This window comes from Primulina eburnea, chromosome 12 (assembly GCF_022965805.1).
Source record: "Primulina eburnea isolate SZY01 chromosome 12, ASM2296580v1, whole genome shotgun sequence".
In the NCBI taxonomy this organism is placed as follows: domain Eukaryota; kingdom Viridiplantae; phylum Streptophyta; class Magnoliopsida; order Lamiales; family Gesneriaceae; genus Primulina; species Primulina eburnea.
In genome coordinates, this window is record NC_133112.1 from 5,353,403 (window position 1) to 5,378,776 (window position 25,374).

General features: G+C 31.8%; 3 protein-coding genes across 3 annotated transcripts; 1 reads left to right on the top strand and 2 right to left on the bottom strand.

Annotated features, from left to right (window-relative positions):
- Positions 1 to 423: 423 nt before the first annotated feature.
- LOC140807757 (uncharacterized) lies at positions 424 to 1,686 on the bottom strand. The gene is made up of 2 exons (XM_073164718.1): positions 1,392 to 1,686; positions 424 to 1,292 (listed from the first exon to the last, which is right to left on the bottom strand). Exons 1-2 carry the CDS (start codon positions 1,522 to 1,524, stop codon positions 595 to 597), a joined length of 831 nt encoding a protein of 276 aa, XP_073020819.1. The 5' UTR covers positions 1,525 to 1,686; the 3' UTR covers positions 424 to 594.
- A 3,409-nt stretch (positions 1,687 to 5,095) lies between these two features.
- Positions 5,096 to 10,740, bottom strand: LOC140806973 (uncharacterized). The gene is made up of 8 exons (XM_073163559.1): positions 10,630 to 10,740; positions 8,827 to 10,016; positions 8,626 to 8,716; positions 8,362 to 8,519; positions 8,221 to 8,272; positions 6,363 to 6,442; positions 6,158 to 6,251; positions 5,096 to 5,928 (listed from the first exon to the last, which is right to left on the bottom strand). Exons 2-8 carry the CDS (start codon positions 9,988 to 9,990, stop codon positions 5,381 to 5,383), a joined length of 2,187 nt encoding a protein of 728 aa, XP_073019660.1. The 5' UTR covers positions 9,991 to 10,016; positions 10,630 to 10,740; the 3' UTR covers positions 5,096 to 5,380.
- An 8,917-nt stretch (positions 10,741 to 19,657) lies between these two features.
- On the top strand, positions 19,658 to 21,724 carry LOC140808202 (dof zinc finger protein DOF1.8-like). Its single transcript, XM_073165270.1, has 2 exons — positions 19,658 to 19,895; positions 20,336 to 21,724. The coding sequence occupies exons 1-2, from the start codon at positions 19,872 to 19,874 to the stop codon at positions 21,158 to 21,160; spliced, it is 849 nt and encodes a 282-aa protein (XP_073021371.1). The 5' UTR covers positions 19,658 to 19,871; the 3' UTR covers positions 21,161 to 21,724.
- The last annotated feature ends 3,650 nt before the right edge of the window (positions 21,725 to 25,374 follow it).

The following is a 25,374-nucleotide window of genomic DNA, read 5'->3' on the forward strand; positions in this document are numbered from 1 at the left end:
CCCTTAACCATTTCCGTGGCAAAACTCAACACTAATTGTTGAATTTTCGACCATCAACTCAGTCACACAAAGTTAAATTAGTTAAAGTAAATATCTTAAAGATTTTTATCCAGAAGACGAGTTGACATGATTATTATGAAAAATAATATTTGTAACATAAAAATTATATTTTTTCACTTTCAGAAACCCATCTTATAAATTTGACCATGTTTGTTTTTTTTATAATTAATTAGAGCTCTTAAACGACCATGGATTGAAATCTTCCCGTTGACTTTAATTATGTACTTGACGACAAATGGTTTAAAATGTATGGCCAAAATTACCACACGAATCATATTTGAATCCCTTACTTCTGGTTAATTGTTCCAATAATTCGATGAGATTAACAATTAACATGTCATATTAGTCCTACTTATAAACTAATTATGTACCAAGAACAAGTGAAATTATACTAATACACACTCTTAAATTAATACATAACAAGATTATCAAATACACATGAAGCCACACGTTTAATTATTATATAATAATATAATTATAATTATAGTTATAATTATAATTATTGTTATAATTATAATTATTTATTTTAACAAACTAAAGAAGCTGCAAATAGTCCTCGTAGACTTGGTCCAACATGAACACATCGCTGGAATCATCCGATTGAGGTAGTGGAAGAACACAATAGCCACCGAGGAAGTCGTCGTCGGCGCCGCAAACTTCATAATCACCAACCTCTGGCCAAGCCATCGGCACGAAAGACGCCTCCGCCTTCCTGCCACCGCCCCCTGCTTCCGGATCGGCGCCATCGCTACTCGAAAACCCACTCAACATGCTGTCGAGGCTGTCGGTCCTCAAGAAAGCCGGAGAAATCCTAATGGGTTTCGGCAAGTATACTTTGATCTTCTGAATTTTATCAGTATCGTCAACTTTGTTGTCGGCTTCGGCTTCGGCTTCGGCTTTCTCAACCCTCTTCAGCTTCTTCGATTTCTTAGGGACCGCGGCAGCGGCGGCGGCTTTCTTGACTTTCGGTGGTTTGGGTAAGTCCTTGTGAGGTTTAGGGTGGATGCCGGCATTGTTGAGTTTCTTGAGAAGATACGTATTCCAGTAGTTCTTGATCTCATTGTCCGTTCGACCTGGCAATCTGCCGGCGATTAGGGACCATCGGTTGCCCAAAAGTCCGTGCAGCCTCACGATCAAATCTTCCTCATCCTGGCTGATGTTGCCTCTCTTAATTCCTGGCCGCAGATAGTTCATCCACCTCAATCTGCAGCTCTTACCACATCTCAGCAACCCTACATAAGCCCAAGTACCTCGTGATCAATCAATATTTCCAAGTATATTATTATGCACACAACGTAAACTTCTTCTAGAAAAAAAAAAAACATATATACCAGCTTTCTTAGGGAGAGATCTCCATTGGCCTTCTCCATTTTCTTGAATGAAATTAGTGAGCAGAGTATCTTCCTTGGTAGACCACGGTCCTCTCCTCAATCCCACTTTGGAACAACAAGGAGATCTTCCCATTTCGCCTGCGTTCAACTTCCCTGCTCGCAAATGTGTGTGTGTGTGTGTGTTTATATATTGATTTTGCCAAAAGGAACACAAATAAGGCGACCAACGAATGGCCTTCTCTCTCACACAGTAGCAGCCACAGAGAGAGATTAGGCAGAGGTCACAAAAAATTATGGTGGCTTTGTGTTCCTTTATAGGCCACCAATAATTGAATAAATAGAATGATGGTCTGTATTAACAAAAATGTATTTTTTTATAATATTTTATCTGTATTTTATATACATTTACAATCTTATTAATAATTTTTATGATACGAATTTTAATACAATTCAAATCATTTAATTTATTATATCAAAAATATTATTTTTTTACTGTGGATATCGACTCTTCTTACATATTTTACTAATGTATATCAGCCAATAAAGCACGATGGGATCCATTGGTTTATTTTTTATTAGTATCATAAATAAATAAATACATATATTCACTTGCTCCAACAAACTTCCGAATACATGGCCGGCGGCTATCGTACCAACTCAGACAGGGATTAAATCGAATTAATTCAAGTAAAAAATAATAAAATAAAAACTCGTTAACATATTGATAATTATTTTTGTTTGGGTTGTTTTTTGAATACCAAATTAGCCGAGTTCCCTACGAAAATTTAAATTGTGTGTTTTTTTTTCAACAAAAATAATAGTCGGTTAGTTTATTTTTAATTTTTTTGTAGACTACTATTTAATCTTTTATGTAATCGACATTTATTTTTTTTATCAAGTGCAAAAATTTTAACATGTCAAGAGTGGTAAGTTGGTATCAATTAATTCTATCTTTGGAAATTTATTTCAGTACTATTAAAAAAAACTAAAAATGAACTTTCTTCCCTATTTTTGAATGATAAAAATAGAAATTATATTCCTCAAAAAATATAAGTTATAATAAAAAAGTTTATTTGAATCTATCTTTAATATACTCAACCACTTTGGTTGCATTTACTTGAAAGGGGTAGAAAGAAATGACTCACGGGCAAACTCATAATTTGATGCCATAGCATTTCGTTTTTGAGTAGGTCTCTTGTAGACGATCTCACGGATCTTTATTTATGAGATCAGTCAACCCTACCGATATTCACAATAAAAAGTAATACTCTTAGTATAAAAAGTAATATTTTTTCATGGATAACCCAAATAAGAGAACCGTCTCACAAAATACGATCTGTGAGACCATCTTACAAAATACAACCCGTGAGACTGTCTCATATAAGTTTTTCATGGATAGTTATTTAAAACAATTATATTTAGAGATTTTGCTATTATTTTCTTAGATTTTGTATTTAATGTATCATGAGATTTCGATAAATATAATTTTTATATTGAATTTTTTATGTGGTAAGAATTGTTGTACAAATCTGACTGTATATGTGACACGACGAGTCTAGAATACATAGAATGAGAAAGTATTTATTACAATGTTGGGTGTAAGAACACAACAAAGCCACATGTTAGTTGCCCAAATTATTCAGGACCTGTAATTTTCCTATGATTTTATTTCATCGAATAGCAAAGTAATTTACAAAGCGGGTTCCCCCATCTGTAGTAACAATTGGAAAAACAGAGCAAACAAGAATCATAGTACAATCAGCACCTTTTGGAAAAAAAGTTGCTCTGAAATAAACAACAGAGGATTTAAAATTTATGTCCTTTTGTGGGGATAGATATGCCTTCTTTTTTCAGGATAAAAAACCCAATTTTTACGCTGTTGTATCGAAATGTCCTTTGGAATTTTCAGTTCAAGTGAAATATTCGTATATTCGACCATTCCACTGTGTGCCCTCAATCATTGATTTATTTCTCCCACTCACTCAATCCCTTTTTTTTTTATTATTGATATTGTTTGAATCACATCTTTACCAATAATTACTCACTATAAACATTGCATGTGTATTAACTGCACAACTTCACTCTAGTGTATATTTTTAAATCAAACTATTTCCAGTAACTAACTCATAGTACAGAATAAATATTTTTTTAATTGAGGGAGTTTATTATTAAGATCGAACCGATACATTCTCCCAAACTTGAGATATACATCGGTGTCAGATGAGTTATAAGTTTTAAGGTTGCATAATAGATTTTGGTTCAATGGTAACAACTTAAAAGGTTAATGGTTTTATCTTTGATCGTATGAGTGAGTGATCATAATTCATCACTCAACACACATGTCATGTGCTTAGTGTAGCAACTTTTTCTTACCACAAATATACAATGTCAAGTTTTAGTAGATGATTAAGTAATCATTGTTCTCATAGGGAGTGTATGATAGGCCAATGCTTCGGTTGACGGGTAAAAGTGTCGCTGATGTCCCGCGTCACCCAGACTATTATTTAGTATTGAATCTTGTTCTTATCTCTATTGTGAGTCATATTCAAGTTACTCATATATGGTATGTCTGAATAATGGTTTGACGTCCGGGGCCGAAGAAGGTCGGTGGATCGCGTGTGTCAAGAGGTTGTACGGACAATGACCAGCTCTGGAAGGCTTCTAAGTGAGAGAGAATATAAAGGAATCGATGAGAAATTCCAAGACTGTCTATGTACGAGACTGTTCGGTCGAGGAGAGATTGAAAGATTTGACAGTCGATATTCGTATCAACAAAAAACATTTACATTTCGGAGCACATCGTTTAAAATTCCAAAATTAAACGTGCTTGAATTGAGACAATTGTGATACAGATACGTGAGAAGTTTCTCATAAGACAATCCGCGAATTGAAGCGTTTGTAACGGAGTTATTGATTCTTTGAGCAATAGACAAATAAATTTTAAACTTGTGAATAACGAAGATACGAAAATAAAATTACCGCGATACTCTCTCATCCACCGACAAAACTAACGATCCACAATCTCTTCTTTCTTTTCCAGCGTTTGTGGAAAATAAAGAACAAGAACAATTTTTTTTACAAGGTCAAAATCAGTTCCCCTCCATGCCAAAGCTCTAAATTAATCTCATCTGCAATGATCAGAAAACAACATTGGACCCAAAACTTGGGGATTCGATTTCAAGAAGGCCCACTCAGATTATGATCAAGATTCAGTTAAACCAATTATGAGAATATTCTAGCATTTATTGCTCCAGGGAGATGTATCGTCGGCAAGTAAGAAAATCCATGTCTCGGTTTATAGTTTGACCGTGCGCAAGAAGAGAAGCCGACGCCGTGAAGCTCGGTTCGGGATTTGTTAAAGTTCTCCGCAAAAAATTATAGATCGTCCATCGTCTCAGGTACTTTTTTTTATTGCGTGGACAAATAAATTCATTACAACACAAAAGGAAAGAGATTGTTTTTTTCTCTGCGACCAATAATGCAGTGTGGCATACGTAACGCTTGATATGTTAGTTTATGGTGAGAAACATAAGAAGCTGTACTAAGGCAGACCCACAATTTGAGACATGTCGGAAGAGATGGAATGTTTAGCAGACTGCATACCCCTTGTGTGTACCTGCCCGACTTCAAGGAACACTAGTATTTCACTTCATTTGGTGTCACATTACACATTCTGAGTGAAATGTAACATTAAGTTTCTGAAATAAACAGAATTTTAACCCAACAAGAATGATCTGCCCAATAATTTTATACATTTGAGTTGGGTCATCAAAAGCCAGAAAATAATAGAAAGTAAAGAACAAGCCACTAAGTCGACTTGATACAAACTCAATTTCCATCGCCTCTCGGCGTCATCTAAATAAATTTACTATACTTTTTACCTGTAAAGAATATACTTTTTACACAAACACCGGTTCCTCGATTCTCAATCTACACTGTGTCGCAAATTTTATGGTCTTTGAGCTTTTATCACCGTGTATAACAATGAATCAAAATCGAATAGGTAACCCATAGTTGAGAAATGTTCGAATGCATCCGTCCCAGCCAGCAGTTACTATCACATGACCCCACAAGTGAGGAGTGTTCAATGCGCTGAGCCAAGCGTTTTTTAGAAACTTGAATTCTGATTTACGTAAAAATGGTTTGCCAGTCTCTGGTCTTGATTCGGGCAGCCTCTCCTCGGGCCATGTGGCAGATCCTCTGTATATAGAGTCTAAGAAAAACCCGAGGCTCATGGTAAGACAATCAGGGAAATATGCGGGTAACTTTTGGAGAAATTTCTCATCACAATGTCCGTTTCTCAAGATACTTTCAGGTAGTGATCCCAACTTATTCTTCAATCCACACCAAGGGACGGCAATGGAAGAATTGCGTGAGAAGAAACTCTCGCGCGATCCTAAGTTCTTTGGCCTCGATGATTTCTGGTCATGTGCATTATAACTCCAGACATGGACATTTGAGTCTTCTGTGGCTGAAACAAAGTGTTCTCCATCTGAAGTGAATGCCGCAGAAACTCGACTTCCTGAACTATGATTGCCTGAAGGAGTCCAAAAAGAAGTTAAGGAAAAAGGTCATTTTGGTGACTCAAAATAATATCATCGAACCATTTGATTTAACAATCTATGAGAATGGTTTTTCCTATTCTACAGCTGTAAATCAATTATTAGTGAATAATTTGCATTTGCGGCAAATCACTATAGTGTTGAATAGAAATGGCCGAAAGAAGTTTACAGAAAAGTTAAACAAGGAAAGAAGGAACTCGTCACCTTTAAACTTGCCCACAATATTGGCCCCACAAAGAATTCGGACCTGTGAATCAGCAGAAGTAACCAATACTTTGCTCGCATCACTTGGGCAAAACTGAAGAATTAAAAATCAGATACAAGATTAAAAAAATACTTCAATGCAACAAATTGTCATAGGAAATAGAAAACAACCATTAAATATGATAAGAGTTTCTCATATGACAACCTGAAATCCAGTTATCCTCTTCCCAGATTGCTTTTTCTTCCCTTTCGTGCATATTTGGTCACCCAATTCCATACGATTATCTACACAAAAAAAGGATAAGACAGGTAAACATTAGTTCTTCCGCACACAAGAGTCAACAGAATGGAAACACATTAAAAAATGCAATCGTAAAGCATTCTGCTCTATATCATTCTGCATGTGACAGCATGCACGACTCGTACAACATAGTTACGTAATTAGAACGTTTCACATATCAGACCATAATATAACATCACATTTTTTCAAGTTAATATTGTCCTCTAGTTTCATTGCCAGCAATTCTTTTTCTCCCGAGTACATCTTGTTTTAGCATTACATATTTATTTAGGTTTGTTGTCCAGTTGTAGTCAGGTATTGCCATTCTGTTCCTTCACTAATATCACCTGAATAAATAAAATGAGAGTCGGTAGGAAATCAAAGTGTTTATGGTCAAAGGCCATATGCCAATGGAAATGAAAATTGGGGTGGATATTCAGTAGCAAACCAACTATTACATAAAGCAAACATATACAAATGAGTGATTTTGTTGTGCTCTAACGCAAAAGTTGGCCAACATACAATTTTCAAATATTCGTTTAGAAGATACCATATTTAAAAGAAATACAAAGTACAGGTATCAAGACTTTTAGAACATAAATGAATGGATAACGAAATAATACATTAACCAATATGGACAAAGCAACAAGTATGGCATTGAGAAATATGTCTATTTAAGCTATTGTCTTGGTACTTCTAGGCGTGCTCACAAAAAATCTGCATGCACTTTGTAAGGAAAGGTAAAATCGTAACAAAATTATTGTCACGTGCTGCAGAAAGGCCAGTGCGAACACGACCGCACAATGAGTCCCTTATAACAACTAATTCATATTTGTCTTCATTTTACGAAAATGATTAATTCAACTTTATAAGAGTTCATCGTGATAAATTATAAGCCATTTCAAAGATTTTTTAACCCATGTGGGACGAGAGATACTACACAATTATTGTTTTTAAATAGTTGAAAATTTGCTTGACCGTTTAAATTTAAACTCACTTCATTGATGTAAATAAAGTTATGATCATAAATAGAAACAAATAAACACAGTTTCAGACTGTCAGTATTGTTCAAGTTCTCAATTATTCTTTAACTGTCATAGTTAAACTGGTCAAATGAACGTGGACGAATGACAGTTGTTAGAGAGAGTAAAAAACAAAGAAATTAATCTAACTTGAAAGTTTTTTGATGCATTTTCTTTTATGTTTGCATCTGTACCCAAATTTCAAACATTCATTGGATACATATCTTCAAACATCAAGAATCTCATGATCTCATCAAATACAATAAAAAAAATCGTTTTTCTAGAAAGATCTGAAAATTAATTAAGACACGTACAATGAAGAAGCAGCCAAATTTTATTTTTAAAAATAAAATAGGAAAACGAATTTAGGCTTTTGTCCTATGATTACATAGACCCAAATAAGGATAAAATGAAAAGATTTGTCTAGAGGTGAGCATGTTATACACGCAGAATCAAATTAATTGTCTGTAGGATAAAGGAGCATTCATGTAACTTTGGAGAAAAATAATAAAGTGCAGCTCCTTAAAAAGCAATGGAATATCAACGCTAACCGATGATATTTCACATTATCAAGTGTATAAAAAAAAGGATGACATTGCATTCAAGATCTATGACCACATAAACTTCAAAATAACAAGGACCGGTCAAAATCACTAGTTATTCAACAGCTTCTGATTATGAGAAGACTCTTTGTTTAGCCAGTGGCTTGGTTCTAAAAACATAAAAAGCAGTTTGGTATTATCTTGAGTAGAAGGGCATACCTATGACATCATAAAAACGGCAATTGCCATCTATAGAGCCAACGACTCCTCCCTGAACCAAGTATAAACAATGATTTTAAGTTTCAACAGAGATTCCAAAAGTTTTCAACAGTGAAATAGCTCGCAGTTATGTTCATCAACCTTGCCATCAGGACTATAACACACTGCAGTAATGATTTCTCGAATATCAGTCCAATCAACAACTCGACGGCCTTGAACCTCCCAAATGCGCATTTTCCCATCTATTGAACCACTAACAAAATAATTATCATCCACAGGATTGAAGTCAACGCAAGTCACTGCATCACAGATAAATTATAATTAAATACCTGTAAAATGTTACATTAAGTAGTGTATTTGCTATGGTAATGGTGGTGTGAAATATTCCTATTTCCAGATCCTTACCATAGTTATTATGAGAGAAAACTCCTAGACAATGATCATAATCCAACCTCCACAAGCGAGCAGTTTTATCAACTGAAGATGACAGTAAATGCTGCAGTCCAAATAGAAGCATTATTATATTTGAAGAACATCACTTCTTTTGTGAAAAAACAAGAACTCAAAAGTAATTGTAAAAAGTTTAGCAATTACAGGACCACGAACCCCATTCTTAGACCATGAGAGAGCCAAAATCTCCCCTTTATGTCCATGAAACTCGTGAAGAGGCTTCTCCAACAACTGAAAGACCTTTTGAGGAAGAATGACACAAGCCGAATCAGTTGATTTCCTCGATATTTTTCTCTGAGTAGCATTCTTTTTCGTACCATCCAGAGGAGCTAACTTAGAAAAATGATTCAGTGAAAAGTACAAATGGGAAGGGTCAGCATCTTGAAAATCAATTCGTTTTACAATGTCATCTTCAAGGACTTTCCAAACACGGATAACGCCATCTTCCCCAGCACTAGCCAAATACTGACCATCAGGGCTGAACTTCATTGTCGATATTGAGCCATTGTGGGCAAGAAATTCTTGCCCAGCATAAAGACAAGACAACTCTTTCAAGTGTTTTCGACATACATTTACATCAACTCTTCGAGAAGCAGACTCTGTCTCAGAATGACTTTCAATACTCTTATCAATGAACCGCCTTGCCTTATCGGTAATATGAGTCAAAGCATTGAATTTCTTGAGCCAACTGCTTTTAACTTTCTTCTCTGCGTCAACCATGTTGCACCCTTTTGAGTCTTTTCTAAACCATCGCGACATCGGAGATCCAATTGTTTTCAGAAATTCATCAATCGATAATGTTCTATCTGAACTCGTTCTACAAAATGTAGAACTCGTACCAGTGTCAACAAGTTCATCGACAACAAATTCAGCTTCATTGCACAAATTCTCGATTTTCCAAGTAAAATTCTCCTCTATTGTACCATCTTCTAATAAATCTGTGTTGTTATATGACCGAAAGGAATGCCATGAACGGCTTGAGAAAAACTGTGGGTCCGAATCCAAATCTGCCAGCACGGTCTCACCAGTATCCCTCAATCTGTCAACATCTCTTTTCATTTCTCCATGCCACAGATCTCCCACTTCATCTCCAAAAGTTCTGTGCCAATTTGGACTCAAACCCATCAGTTTCAAAAACTTACCACGCCTCTCTTCAATACTATCAGGTTTCTTACTCCAAAACTCATACCCTAGAGCACAATCTCCGAATCCAGAACTCAAGATCTCTTCTGAGCAATCAGAAACCAAATCTGATACAGAAGATACTTCATCACGGCTGTCAAAGAACCTATTCTCTTCCGTATCACTGCAACTACCCATGATATTTGAAAGTCTTTGAGCCAAACCTACATCCCAAAATAAATCTGGAATAAAAAACAGCGCATCATAATCAAATTGCATTTACTTATCCAGAATCACTTGTACCCCGGACAAATTATTGTAAACCTCGACCAATAATACAGTCTCAAATAATAACAAGAATAAAAGTCTTAATTAATATTTATCAGCACATAAACCCCTCATAAATTAATCTAACAAAAACGCTAAGCCCATAAAAATGGGGAAAAAACTGATAACAGATCGATCAAACCGCGTATTCATTCCCCGACCCACTGAAATAATCTAGCAAATCAACATGCAAAGTACGCCAACGACGATAGCTGATCAAGGATTGATACCACATAAACAAAACCAAATCTAGGAAATCAAAATAAATGTCACTTTCCAACAAACAAAAATCGAAAACTTTCTCACCTGGGGATGTCAAAAATGCTCATTCAAACCCCAGAAAACCCACCCCCTCTCAGTCACTTCGTAGCGTCAACAGCCGAATTCAGCAACCATAACAAAACCCAAGACAGAACATCGAGACTACACTAAGTCCATAAATAAGTAATCACAAACAAACAAACAAAAATGCAAAATCGTCCAAAGAATAAATATACCGATGGGATTTACAAGAATTTATACACGAAGGGAAATCTTGTACAAGATTTCGAAGACGGGGAAAAGGGAACAAGGCCAGAAACTCTGGTGTATGGAATTGTCCTTCCTTTTTCCCATTCCTTTCTTATTTTTGTTTATTTAAATTTAAATTTAAATTTAATTCCATTCCTCACTTTTTCATTTATTTGTCAGATCAACCACTTCGTGAGAAATTACTTTCATACCCTTGCCGTCTGATACACCCATTCAACCAACTGTTATAGCGACGACTTTCAATTTTTGGGTAGAAATTGTCAAGTGTGAACATTGACATTTTGAAGGAAATCAATTTATAAATATATTAAAAATTATTATATAATTTAGTATATTATATATCTTTAAAGTGCTATTGTCTAGCAATATAGATATTTATATACCTAAAGTAACTAATGAATCAAGAATGAGTCTCATGTGAGACCGTCTCACGGATTCTAATCTGTGAGACGGGTCAACTTTACCTATATTCACAATAAAAAGTAATACTCTTAGCATAAAAGATAATACTTTTTATGGATGATCCAAATAAGAGATCTGTCTCACAAATACGACTCGTGAGAACGTCTCACACAAGTTTTTGCCATGAATCAAATAATTTTCGCACTTGTCAACATCGTAAAATAACAATTTCACGGTCAGATAATGACTCAATATCTTCTTACGTCACACAAATCAAGTGATATTTGGAAATCACAATAAACTCTATGAATCTTAAATATTTAGAGAGTAGATGAAATTTGAAAGTTTTGAGGGGACGATTTCTTCGTTGTAGGTCTAGGTCTAGTCCCAAGTAGATGTTCCTTGACCTTTGAATTTTGGTAGTCGTCGTTCAAACGTGTATACTGGTTAGACTTCTGCTTCTGCAGTCCATCAAAGAATACAATTTGTATTGTATTTTCATTTAGGCAAAAACTTGTGTGAGACGATCTCACGGATCGTATTCGTGAGACGGATCTCTTATTTGGGTCATCCATGAAAAAGTATTACTTTTTATGCTAATAACATTATTTTTTTATTGTGAATACGGGTAAGGTTGACCCGTCTCACAGATTAAGATCCGTGAGACGGTCTCACATGAGACTCACTCTTTCATTTATTGGTAAAATAATGTTGTGCTGGAATATGGTATTTGGCAGATAGACGGCTGAGACTACCAACGACAGAAGGGTTATTTTATTATATTACAGTACTTTTGAAATATTTTTATCCAAATATTTAATTTTTCACGATTTTTTAAATTATTATGAAAATAAAATGAAATTAAACAAAAAAAAAAATATTTACGTCACGTTGGCCTGCACCTGCTGTGAAAGGTGCGGCATCAATAAAATATTTTTTAAATAATTTTCCAATCCCCCATCCATACAAGAGGCGGGTAGTGGAAATTAAGAATATTAATGGAAGTCGAAATTAAGAATATTAACTCCTCCGCCTCTTTAACATGTCGGAGATTTCTGTACTTACGTACGTATTGTGTGTTTATATAATATTTTTTATAATTTATTTTGTTTATATTTAAATTAAGATTAAAATATAATTATAAAAAATAATGAGAAACTATACTTCAAGCCGAAGAAATCTTGGATACCGCCGATTGCGAGCACTTTAAAACTTAACGTAGATACAGCTGTAAATGCCGAACTTAGTCAATACAGCACAGGGGGATTTTCCAGGACAAGCAAGGTCGGTTGATGATGGCTTTTGGCAAGTAAATTAATCAACCGACCTCTGTGGTACATGGCGAACTTTTGGCAATTAGGGAGGGAGTCAGTCTCCTTTACGAAATGAATTTTAGAGATGTGTTGGTGACAACAGACTCTCTTTTGACAGTGCAAACAGTCACTTCCGACCGAGAGAACCATGGCTATACCGGAGCTTGTGCAGCAGAGATTATGCCCATACTAAAGCAGCTAGTGGTTTCAGAGATTGTACATGTTTGTAGATACGCCAATAGAGTAGCTCATAATATTGTTCATTTTGCTTATTCATCTCCTTCATCCTTTGTTTGGGTGAATGAGGAGTTTTTCTTCTTGATTGAATAAGCTTGTAATGGATGACCTAAAATAATAAAATTGCGAGCATTTCGGAAAAAAAAAAGTTGCTCTAACAATAAATTCTTTTGCATTGCACTAAAAAAAATGGCAGGACATATTGTACCTTAACATAAATAAAATTTATGAAATCATTCATTACAATCATTAATTTTGTACATCTCCAACAAATTTAATAAGAAACCGTGTTGAATAATATATGATAATTATTTTTAACCTCGATCATTGAAAAATCTGACCAAACATCGAATAGAATAAGGACGTATAATTTTATCATTCACATGAGAAAATTGTAATTTTAATCTTTTAAGTTGATTGATTTTGGATTTTAGTCATATAACTTGTCGAAGTTTGATTTTCATAGAATAAATTGATTTTTTTGAGGATCGAAACGATTAAATCCATCAGATATTACTTATTTGATATCAATATTCTCCTACGTAAATCATGTAACAAGAATAAAAATTATATTACATACATTAGAATATACATAAACAAAAATAAAGAGAAACGACAAAGTTTTTCCATCTTATTTTGAATTATTGGGGTCTTTTCGCTTTATTTTTCTCTTTTTTATCATATGTATTTTAATATAAGTAATATAGTTTTTATTCTCAACACATGTGCCACATTAAAGTGAATCAGTGTCAAATAAAGCATATTCGATAGATTTAGTGTTTTCATGTTAAAAAAAAAAGAGCAAAACCAAAAATAAATTATAGTTACTTTATGAAAACCCAAAACATGTCGACTAGAAAATTCACAATTTTCCCTCATTCTCGTCAAATGGCAAATTAAAACTATATGTATTTATACTATCAATAAAGAGTGAGTATCATGTGAGACCGTCTCACGGATCATAATCCGTGAGACGGGTCAAATCTGTCCATATCCACAATAAAAAGTAATACTCTTAGCATGAAAAGTAATACTTTTTCATGGGTGACCCAAATAAGAGATCCGTCTCACAAATACGACCCGTGAGACCGTCTCACACAAGTTTTTGCCATCAATAAATGAAGAAACCCAATAGTAACTACCTTTTTGTGATTTTTTTTCCTAATTCCAAAATTGTCCTTTTATACATTTATTCAGTATAATAGAGCGTGCTTGAATTTTCATATTTTATAATTATAAAAATAATCATATTAAATATCATGTTATATTAAATTTAATTTGTAGAATATTATAATTAATTCAATAAATTCGAAAACAAATTATATACAATACATAATATCCATATGGCAAAAACTTGTGTGAGACGGTCTCACGGGTCGTATTTTGTGAGACGGATCTTTATTTGGATAATCCATGAAAAAGTATTACTTTTTATGCTAAGAGTATTACTTTTTATTGTAAATATGGGTAGGGTTGACCCGTCTCACAGATTGGGATCCGTGAGACGGTCTCACATGAGACCTACTCTATTCATATATTATATATGTGTGCCATTTTCATATAATAAAGAATATATGGGTAGATCAACTCAGTAGCCAACGTGTATTCCAATATCCTGAAGAAAGAATCACATATCTAATTAATCAGTCTATAAATCTCACCCACAATCTACACTCCATTAGAGATTGCTATCTACGGTGAGCGGATTCGAAAGTTGAAATATCTAAATACAAATTGTACTTTATAATAAAAATAAACCAAGATTAAGAATATTAAATTAATTTGGATGATACACCCAAATTACAACTCATGTATCTTAGTTAGATGCTACACCATAATTACTTGTCCACATAGATCATTGCACACATTAATGACGTGTCTGCTATTATAATTATTGGTATGTTTCTTGTGAGACGGTCTGTCGAATTTTTATTCGTGAGACATGTCGACCATGTTCTTTCTCACAATAAAAAATAATATGTTTTAATGAGTGATCCAAATAGAATATATGTCTCAAAAAATTAACTTGTGAATGACGTAACACTTCCTAAAAAACAAATATATATATATATATATATATATATATATATATATATATATATTATTACAATAAGTTATTATCAATTTTTTTATATAGATTTCTGGTTAATAATTGTACGATATAACATCCATTTTCTCATGATTGACCAATCAATCGGTACTTAAAAATATAGGGTAGGTCTCTTGTGACACGAGTCAATCCTATCGATATTTACAATAAAAGTAATATTCTTAGATCATGGATGACCCAAATAAGAGATCTGTATCACAAAATACGATCGATGATACCGTCTCACATAAGTTTTTGTCAAAAATATATTAGAAAATTAATTTATTTTGATGACAGATGTAACAAATCTTGTATGCATTAAAATAATATAATAGACACACACACACACATATAGCCAGCAGGAATTTCCAGTCCGCCGGAACCGGTGGTATGTGTATTCTTCCGCCTAAAAAAGCATTTTTTTAATCCACGCATTATTAAATTAAATAATTTTATACTCAAATGTTCATATTTATATATTTCTCAGTTATATTTATAACAGGAAATTACACCATACATGTACTTTAAATTTTTTTAAAAAATTTTTGTTTAAAAATGTTGTTAGGATCAATTAAATGATAATACTTGAACAACAAGAAATTATTTTTTGAAACATTAAACACTAATGAATTATAGCGATCTCACAACTCGTCATCATACACTCATTACTCAATATAGTTTTTTTCTCGACGTATTGGATTCCACGTACAAGCTTATGGTGTTATCACCCAATAGATTGTTCATATTAATTGTTAATTAATTTATAATTATAATTTTAATCAGGTAACTTGACTTGTTTTTTATTTTAGTAATATAACTTGGCAATGTTCAGTTTTCATTCACTATGTTTAAATTATTTTTTTTTATCATTTTCACATGAAACTATTAGATCTATCAAATATTATTTACTTGGAACCCATACTCTCACACATGACTTATATAACAAGAATAAAACATATATTATACAAAGTAAAATCTATTTAACCAAAATTAAAGAAAAACACCAAATTTTTTCTCTCATTTTGAAATATTGAATGTCATTTTACTTTATTTTTCCTTTTATTTTTGTTTACAACTATTTTGATATTATGTAATATAAGTTTATTCTTGTTCCATGAGTTACGTAGAATGATATCGATGTCAGATAAATAATATTCGAATGAGTTGCTAGGTTTTGGCAAAAAGAAAAACCAAAATAAAAAAATTCAAGTTAGTTGATGAAAACCAAACATTGAAAATTTACATGACTAAAAACTAAAACAGACCAAGTTACGTGACTAAAAACGCTATTTTTCCCGAGAAAACCAAAGAGATCTAATGGATTATGGTCCTTTCGAGTTTTGAAAATTCAAACAGCATACTGATAATTTTGAGCTGTATTTATTCTTTCTTCCATTTTATAAATTTAGATTTTAGATGAATTTAAGTATTCTTTTAAGCTTCTGATATTGCAAATACATAGGCTTGTTTGTATCGGAAAACTGTAAGTAAAAGAATTCTAATTTAATTATAATTTCACTCGGATTGTATTACTTTTTTGTCGGACGATAATTAAGACTCAATTTTTTTTATTAAAATTATAATTAATACTCAAAATTTTCAAATATTGCGTTTGTAGAACTTTGACCTCTTCTACAGTACCTCAAGGTATATATTAATGAATATCGAACTTTTGCAGCTTTGTGGAAAAATGGAATTATTAATCCCGCCTCTTCTTTCCAATTATTTTGGGATTTTTTTCATTGCCGTGAGTGTAATAACTATTTTAGAATTTTATTTTATGAATTATTATAAAAATTAATTTTTTCCTACCCTCTTTCAATTTTCAAAATTTTGATTTTTCTCATATATTGTTATATTTATTGCTATTTAAGTCGTCTCTCATTCATACCCCAAAATTAATTGGTAAAATATGAAAAATAAAACAAAGAATCCTCATTCTTGAACCATTTTTTCCATCTGGGCTTAAAATCCAAACCGTCATAATTCTATGACCCTCACCCTTGGGCTACCCATTTTTAATGAATAATAGAATATTACAAAAATAATTATCAAATCTCCACTCATGATTTTTATCAGATGATTACAAAACACAAGAGATTTGTGTAATAAGGTTAGCTGAGTTGGTAGGACATGTGTACACTTACTTAGAGGTCTTGAATTAGAATTCTCTTGCCTCTACCTTCTTAGTTGAGCTACGTGCATAGTTTGCTCAGTGTAATTTACTTGATCAGCATAATTTGCAGACTATTGCATTGATCCGTGAATTTACCAAGAGCACACAGAAGGTAGCAGCTGTGTCTTCTTCGGTTTAAAAATAAATAAAAAATACAAGAGATTTGTGATTATTAGAAGCTTGGATTCATATCATATTTCTAGTTGGGAAGATGTCGTAACTGAGCTATGCATCTTTGTATCCGATGTTAAAATTTTGTTTAGACTTCGTTTGATTCATTAGATGAGATGAGAAATGATTTATAATATGATGACGATAAATTGAAAGAACCTTTATATTTCGATGAAAGAAGTGGGATAAGTGGTTAACGATGAGCTTACACTCGGGATCCATTGGCTAGGCCACAATAATATATCGTTTTTAATCCAGTTTTATTTGGAGTTTGAAGAAAAAATTAAGAAACTAGTGCTTGTGTAATCGTAGTTTCGTTTCTTGTTTCATCAATTTTTTGTAAGTAGATTGTAGAATGAAGATAATTTTATTATTTAAATTTAAATAAAAAATAGAGGTAATATGACAATTATAAAAATTGAAATGGTTAATATGAAAAAGCCACACCATGGACCAATAAATATCCCATCTTTAATATAGTGGTGGATAATAATCATATTAAATTTCAACTTAAAAATAAATCATCTGTAAAAAAAAAAAAGAAATAATGCAAGAATTTTAAATTGTTCAATTAGTGAAATAAATTCTGCAGTTTATATGCTTGAAAAATTATTTAATTTCAAGCAATTTCCTTAACAAAATTTACCCCATATTAGGGTAAGTAGAAATTAATCAGTACAAGCACCATGTTTACAATTACTAAAAAAGTGACTTTTGAATAATCACTTAGAAAAATCAATTTTTGTGTTTTTTAACCCCAAATTTTGCATTAAGTTCTACTTAATTTAATTAAAATCTCATAATGTCGTATGTTGATTCGATTATTCAAAAGTGATTATGGTACTTTGGTAAATAAATGAAACATTTTTAACCCACAGTAATTTAGAAGAGAGAGAAGGTGTGTGTTATCCAATTAACTTAAACATTATTAATTTTTTTTTTATTTTCACAATCTATAAATTTAATCGCTTCTGACTTCTCTAAACATATATCCTTTTGTAACACTATTTTTTTAGGGAGTGTTTGCAACAGCTGAAACAAAAGTGAAAAATTGAAAATCAGAAGTTAGCACTCTTGATAAATAATTGATTTTAATACTTACTTGTTACTAGAACAACATTTATAAAAACAAAATCAAGATCTTATCAATTTTTAAATTTCAATTAAATTAAGTATAAACTAATTCAGAATTTGAATTTAACAAGCATATAAAACTGATTTTTTTAAAGTCAAAAGTAAAAAAAAATTATTATTTTTTAGTGATAGAATTAAAGACTCCCTATGAGTCATTAATTGTGCACTCTATATGGTGTCGAAATACATGCATTACAGCTCCATACATAGTAATATATGTACGTACATGTTGTTCACTTACTAGAATGATGTAACTGAAAGGATGAACAAGACCGTGAACGAACGTGCTTCGAGCACATGTAGTTCACTTAATAATACCAATAAGCTATCATTCAATTCAGGGCTCCAAACAATACATAAGATTCATCAATAGAACGTTTAGCTATCATAATTAATTACCAAGTCCTCAAGCAACCATTTATCATACATATAAAATATTAAACCTCAAAATTTAATTCATTTAACTTTTTTAAATTTTAAAGTACATTCCTTACATGATGTAATAAGACCAAATATTATGAATTATGATGTGTTACATATTGAAGTAATACGATAAGATGACAAATATGGTAATTAGTTAACAATATCACGTCCGATAAAGGTTAATTCAGTTCGGACAATCGGTAAATTTTTAATATAAATTAAATTACCATCGTACCCTCTAGCCATATTGTCTTTTACCTTCCTAATTCTTTTTTTTAATTCGGATGTTATAGGAATATTATTTATTTTTTACTTATGTTTTTTTAATAATATTACGTTTATTAAATCGTAGAGTTTTTATTTATAGATCATATGATATTATTGTTTAAAAGACTTTATTTTAAAATAAAACTCTTGTTTTTTTATCTTGTATGATAATTATGTACGTTCATCTAGTTCATTATTTAATAAAACTCTTGTTTTTTTTTATTGTAAATATGAACAAAATTAACTTGTTTAACGTATAAAAATATGTGAGATCATCTCACAAAAGACTTACTATAATTTTGTAATTATATCCACAATTACATGGAGTAATGCATGAGGAGATCAAAACCATTATCTCACAAGATTAGATAATTACTAATAGAGTAGGTCTCATATGAGATCGTTTCACGGATCTCAATATGTGAGACGGATCAATCCTACCCATATTCACCATAAAAAGTAATATTCTTAGCATAAAAAACAATACTTTTTCAGTGGATTACCCAAATAAAGATTCATCTCACAAAATATGACCCGTGAGACCGTCTCACACAAGTTTTTGCCTTAATAATATCATCATTTGTCAATTCAACTAAATAAAGTCTTTTATTATCGAACAAATTAAATACAATTTATAGTTAAATATCTCAAAATATTCTAATCTCAAAGTTCAATTTTGTAGTCATCTAGTGTATATATATATATATATATATATATATATATATATATATATATATATTACACGTAATAATCGATCGAGTATAAGTACCAGACTTCCATAAGAATCCAATGACCCATAATATGATTATGTTTAGAGTGTCCACGCATTTATGAGAGGCCGCACATACATACATGCATACATAAAGCACATGCATACAGCTGATAATTTCAATCCATTTCCAAACATTCCCTTCCCTACTTTTTACACCATTCTCAACGCTGCAACTGTGTTTATTCTTCTCTCTTAATTTCTTCTTCTTCTTCTTCTTCTTCTTCTGCCTCCTCTTCCATGGATACTGCTCAATGGCCACAGGTGAATTGATTTTCTTTTTTCAGATAAATCTATTCATGTTGGCTGTTTAAGCTCTCTTTTTACCAGTATGCATACTTCACTTCACATACATGTTTCAAAGCAAAGCCTTCACCTTTTCTTTTTTTAATATATGCTTGTTATCTTCTCATGATATGTAGATCATGTCTCCTTTATAACTTTTATGTTTAGTTGCTGATAAAGGAGAGCACTGATAAAAAGATTAAATTTGTTGTTATTGTTATCACACCTTAGTTTGTTCCTTTTCTTTTATGTTTTACAATTCTTTGATATGTAATATGTATCTGACTTCACTTTTCTTGATCTGAAACTTTGTTGGCTTTGATTAATTTTGTTGATCTTGTCTTTATGTAAAATCGATCCCATTAAAACTAATTTCATATGCTCATGACACCTTTTACTTTCTTTCCCCTTTTTCTTAGGATATAGTGGTGAAACCAATGGAAGAAATAGCCACAAATACATGCCTAAAAGAAAGGAAAGTGAGACCTCACAAAGCACAAGCCTTGAATTGTCCAAGATGCAATTCTACCAACACAAAGTTTTGTTATTACAATAACTACAGTCTCTCGCAGCCAAGATATTTCTGCAAGACATGTAGGAGATATTGGACTGAAGGTGGATCTTTAAGAAATATTCCAGTCGGAGGAGGTTCAAGAAAGAACAAAAGATCTTCGTCTAATTCGATTTCGTCGAAGAATCTAGTAGCCGTGCCAACTCCTGATCAAATCCCACAAAACCCTAACAAAATCCAAGACCAAGCTCAAGATCTCAACTTGGAATTTTCCACAATTACCCCTCATGATTTCAAGACCATAACTGAGCTCATCCAAGTCCCAAGATTCAAACATCAAGTTAAAGAACTGCAGAACAACCCTTCTTCTAGCACCAACTCATCAGCTCTGGAACTGTTGAATGGGATCACAAGCACTTCAAAGGTTCTGATGAATCCAAGCTTCATGAGTATGCCTATAATTGATCCAAACACAGTTTACTCATCAGGGTTTTCCTTGCCTGAATTCAAACCTTCTCTCAGTTTCTCCTTGGATGGACTTGGAGGTAATTATGGAGACTTTCAAGGGGTACAAGAGACAAATGGCAAACTTCTTTTCCCATATCAAGATCTGAATAAGAAGGTATCAGCTAACACAGAAGATGCTGACGAGCATAATACAGCAGGTCAAATTGGAGATTCTACTGGATATTGGAATGGAATGATAGGTAGTGGTACTGATGGAACATGGTAAAGATCAACTTATATATCGTATATTTAAATACATTACTGCAAAATAATGAGGGAATTATATTTAAAAGCACGTTTTTTCCTCATCTTTTCCTCTTTTTTAGTGAGTTAAGGTGGGTTGATTGTAACATGCGTGACTGTCTCGGGAGGAAAAAAGGCCTAACATATCGGGAACCGCGGTTTATTTCCACTTTCCTCTCTTTTCTTTATAAGCTTCATGATTAACATGTCATTTCGAACATGATGGAGTTTGAAGCTTGTCCTACTAATGGCTTCAGTACATATAAATGTTACGGGATATATCATATATACATACTGCGTAGTGATTCAAGAAATGAAGGATCCAAAGCCAGATTTTTGAAGGGTGACAGGAAATTTATTGCCGTTGGAGATCATCATTACAAAAATCTTGTATCAAGAAAAGAGAGGGATCGGAAGAGGGAAATTATCTACGGTTAAGTGCTGTCATTTTATTTGTTTGCATGGTTAATTAATTAAGTTTGTATTGAGTTTTGTGATGACAATAAACACTGTAGTCTCATGCATTTTATCCTTTTTCTTCACTGCCTGCGATTTTTAGAAAAATTACACATTAATTTGTGAGATAATTCCCTAGACATTATAATCATGAACAAGCTTCTGGCAAATAACCATGATTTCATTTAGTATTTTTGAAGAGAAAATTCTAAAATTCGTCTGAATTAGTCCTCTATTTGGGAAATTTTTATTTTATATATGCATTGTATATATGATTTTTTTCACTAGATATTTATTTATTTATCACTTAAAAGACCAAATTATAGCCATGCCAACCAACCTACACGATGATTTTGAGGATTTTCCCATTTTTAATTTGATATATTGTAAGAATTTTCAAACTTTATAATTCACAGCATCGAAAACCTATTTAGACATAGACAAGCCTAAGATTCACCATGTCACATTGGGTTTCACATCACATTTCAAAATTTGCAAATTTTATATTATTAATTCAACGCAAATTAACCGTCTAAAAATATAGATCTCGCGTGTATTGAGATGATCCTTTAATTAGGATAGCATCTCAATTTCAAACATTATATTAATAAAAAAATGTTTATATGTGTTTGATATATAAAAGTTAGGTCTTTACGCAAGATTTAACGAACCAATCAAGATATAATGTATAACAAAAAATTTTGTGAGACGATCGTACTAATCAATTTTACGAGATAAATGTCTGATTTAACTAAAATATTCCCCAAGCTAGCTAGCTACCAACTTTGAAACTAACACCTTAGGAAGAAAGAAAGACTGATTCAAAATTTGCCGTAGTGTGATGATTACCACCGCATGCCAATGAATCGATCGAATTCTTTTTTCAAAATTGAAAGGTTGAGAAAGAGCTGAAAAACCCTACTTTCTTTGGTCTTTCGAATGGGTCCTACACAAACATTCTCCTTGGCAACTGTGCTGAGGGAATAATCTGCACGGCACTTGCTCCATTAAAAATATATATTCAATCTTAGATCTGCCACACAACAGACTCTTAATTTTACATCTCAAGATTTTGTTTTATGGAAAAATTATGGCTATTTTGTGAGACAGTCTCATGAATCTTTATCCGTGAGATGAGACAATCCTATCGATATTCACAATAAAAAATAATACTCTTAGCATAAAAAGTAATATTTTTTCATGAATGACTCGAATAAGAGATCCATATCACAAAATACAACTCGTGAGACCGTCTCACACAAGTTTTTGCCATGTTTGTTTTGATTCATTTTCCGACCACTTTCTCTTCTCAATTTTCAAAAAAATAAATTATTATACTTATCAATAAATTTATATGCTGATTTTTTGAAATATACAATAAAGTTTTTTTTTTTTGTAAAAATGATTGTTGTTGGTTTTTTTCCTTTAAAAAAGGAATTTTTTTTTAGGTTTTTTCATTATGACTTTAAAGTGATCGATGGGGGGAAGGATATTTTAAAAAATGTGTTTTAAAGACCAAAATTAGTTAATATTTCACTTAGTAATAATAATGTTATCATATCTCTATCCCTATAATAATATATTAAAATTGAGCATCTGATAGCGATGTTTGGAATTATTCTTACAACATAAGAATTTACTTAACTTGGAAAAATATTATCCAGAAAAAATTAGTGCAATAAAAAAGGACAGATAGTATATATAAATTTATAATATGGTATTATTACCAACTTAATATATGGGGTATTAATATTATAATGAAAAATATTTTCGCTAACCGAATTAAATTAAAAACCACTACCAAACATTTCTTGTATAGGGCTGTAAGTCACTTTGTCAAATGCAGGGAAAATTAATCCTTACATACCCCACTGCGGTCCCACTGAATATCATGTCTTACGCAACCTGTTAAATAAATATAATACATTGTCAAAATATACAAAATATAATTAATATAATAGAATGAATAATATATTTTAAATTTTAAAATCTAAAAAATATATTTAAATAGAGAGCAAAAAATATTTTTATTTTTTATACCATTACCCTCCAGGGATATGTAAGAACTATTAATATGTAAGAACCATGTCTTGACTCTGTCAAGATTTTTATACTATATATGTGTGATGTCCTATATCGGTTAGATTAAATTCTTTGAACTACTTTTTAGAGTTGAGTTATGTTCAATTAATATGTATCAGAGACATGTTTTGATCATGATTCGGACTCACCATTATGTGTTGGACTGTCCTATAAGCCACCAATATGTTGAATTACGTTCTTGAAAGCTGTATATATGAACTTGAACAATCATCTTTTAAGTTAATTTTTGTCATATCGCAATGGACCACTTGGGATTGTTATGAGATCATCATATCCTTTTATTAGTAATTACTCTAAATTCGAATTTGATCTGGAATATGATTAAGTAAGTGGACAAGTGTTAGAATTTTCTTGTAAATAATTCACATATCTCCGATTATATATACAATATGAGAAAGAGTGTTACGATAGAATGTAGAATTTTCAAAATTTATGGATAGTTTAAGTTCTGGATTACAATAGTTTCAACGCCCGGTTAACAATTTGAATGACCAAAACTGAATTTTTGACCACATAGTTAATTAAATTGAATTTAATTGTCCAACAATTAATCATAATATATTTTTTGACCCTTTGATTTTTATACAGAAATCGTCCAACATTTTCCACTAAAGTCCACATTAATCCTCAATTATTTCCATAATTTGTCTATTTCACGTGAGTTTTAATTTCTTAGACAACATTAATGACTGTAAATTGAAACCATGTTCTATGTACCAACTGTCAATATCCGTAGGGTTGACCCGTCTCACAGATAAAGATTCATGAGACCGTCTCACAAGACATACTCTCATAATATTTGTTAGCTAACTATTCTGTGGTGAGTTAATTAATAATTTTTGTACATCTCTTTGTCTCTTTTCGATATTTTTCTCTAACTTATCTCTAATTTATCTAAAAGTTCAAACTATTTTTATAAATCCTATTTAACACTAATCTATAAATGTCATATCTGTTGAAAATATAATATTAAAATATGTATGTTGAATGTTGAATGTTGAAAATTAGGTAAAATTAGGTGTTGAATATTGAAAATTAGTGTGTGATGATGTATGTAATGAGGTAATTTATTTTGGAATATTTGTATATGAAACTCTATAAATAGAGCACTCATTTGTGAATGAAATAACAATTGAGTTGAGAGAAAAATATTATAAAGTGTGTAGTTTGATAATTTTGAGAGTTTGAGATTTTTACTTTTTACCGTAAATTTTTACTTTTTCACAACACGTTATCAGCACGAAGCTCTAAAAGTCCTACATACTTTTCCAAGCTCCAAACAGAAGAAAAAGGTAACAAAAGTAATTATATTTATTTTACTGTTATTTATTTATTGTGTATTTATTTAATATACAATATAATGTTATTATTAGAAATAATAAAATAAATTTTTCATAAACTTGTTATAAATCCTGGGAGGATGTTAAGACGACATCCCACACTCCCGGCAAGGGATACGACAAGTATAAAAGCCTATAAGGTTTTTAAACAAAATAAATTATGACAGTCGTTATAATATTATGATATGATATATATAATTATTTAAACATGTCTAATATTATATATACCATATTATTACCATAAAATTATACAAATACATACATTTATTCTTTTATTCACCAACGGTCATAAACGGTA

What these genes read in the sequence shown, in the direction of transcription:
- LOC140807757 (XM_073164718.1), bottom strand. Translation starts at nt 1,524, where the DNA reads ATGGGAAGATCTCCTTGTTGTTCCAAAGTGGGATTGAGGAGAGGACCG. An exon ending in ATCTCTCCCTAAGAAAGCTG is followed by an intron (nt 1,293 to 1,391) that starts GTATATATGTTT and finishes GGGCTTATGTAG; the next exon opens with GGTTGCTGAGATGTGGTAAG.
- LOC140806973 (XM_073163559.1), bottom strand. Translation starts at nt 9,990, where the DNA reads ATGGGTAGTTGCAGTGATACGGAAGAGAATAGGTTCTTTGACAGCCGT. An exon ending in TTTCTCTCATAATAACTATG is followed by an intron (nt 8,520 to 8,625) that starts GTAAGGATCTGG and finishes TCTGTGATGCAG; the next exon opens with TGACTTGCGTTGACTTCAAT. An exon ending in CCGTTTTTATGATGTCATAG is followed by an intron (nt 6,443 to 8,220) that starts GTATGCCCTTCT and finishes TTTTTTGTGTAG; the next exon opens with ATAATCGTATGGAATTGGGT.
- LOC140808202 (XM_073165270.1), top strand. Translation starts at nt 19,872, where the DNA reads ATGGATACTGCTCAATGGCCACAG. An exon ending in ATACTGCTCAATGGCCACAG is followed by an intron (nt 19,896 to 20,335) that starts GTGAATTGATTT and finishes CCTTTTTCTTAG; the next exon opens with GATATAGTGGTGAAACCAAT.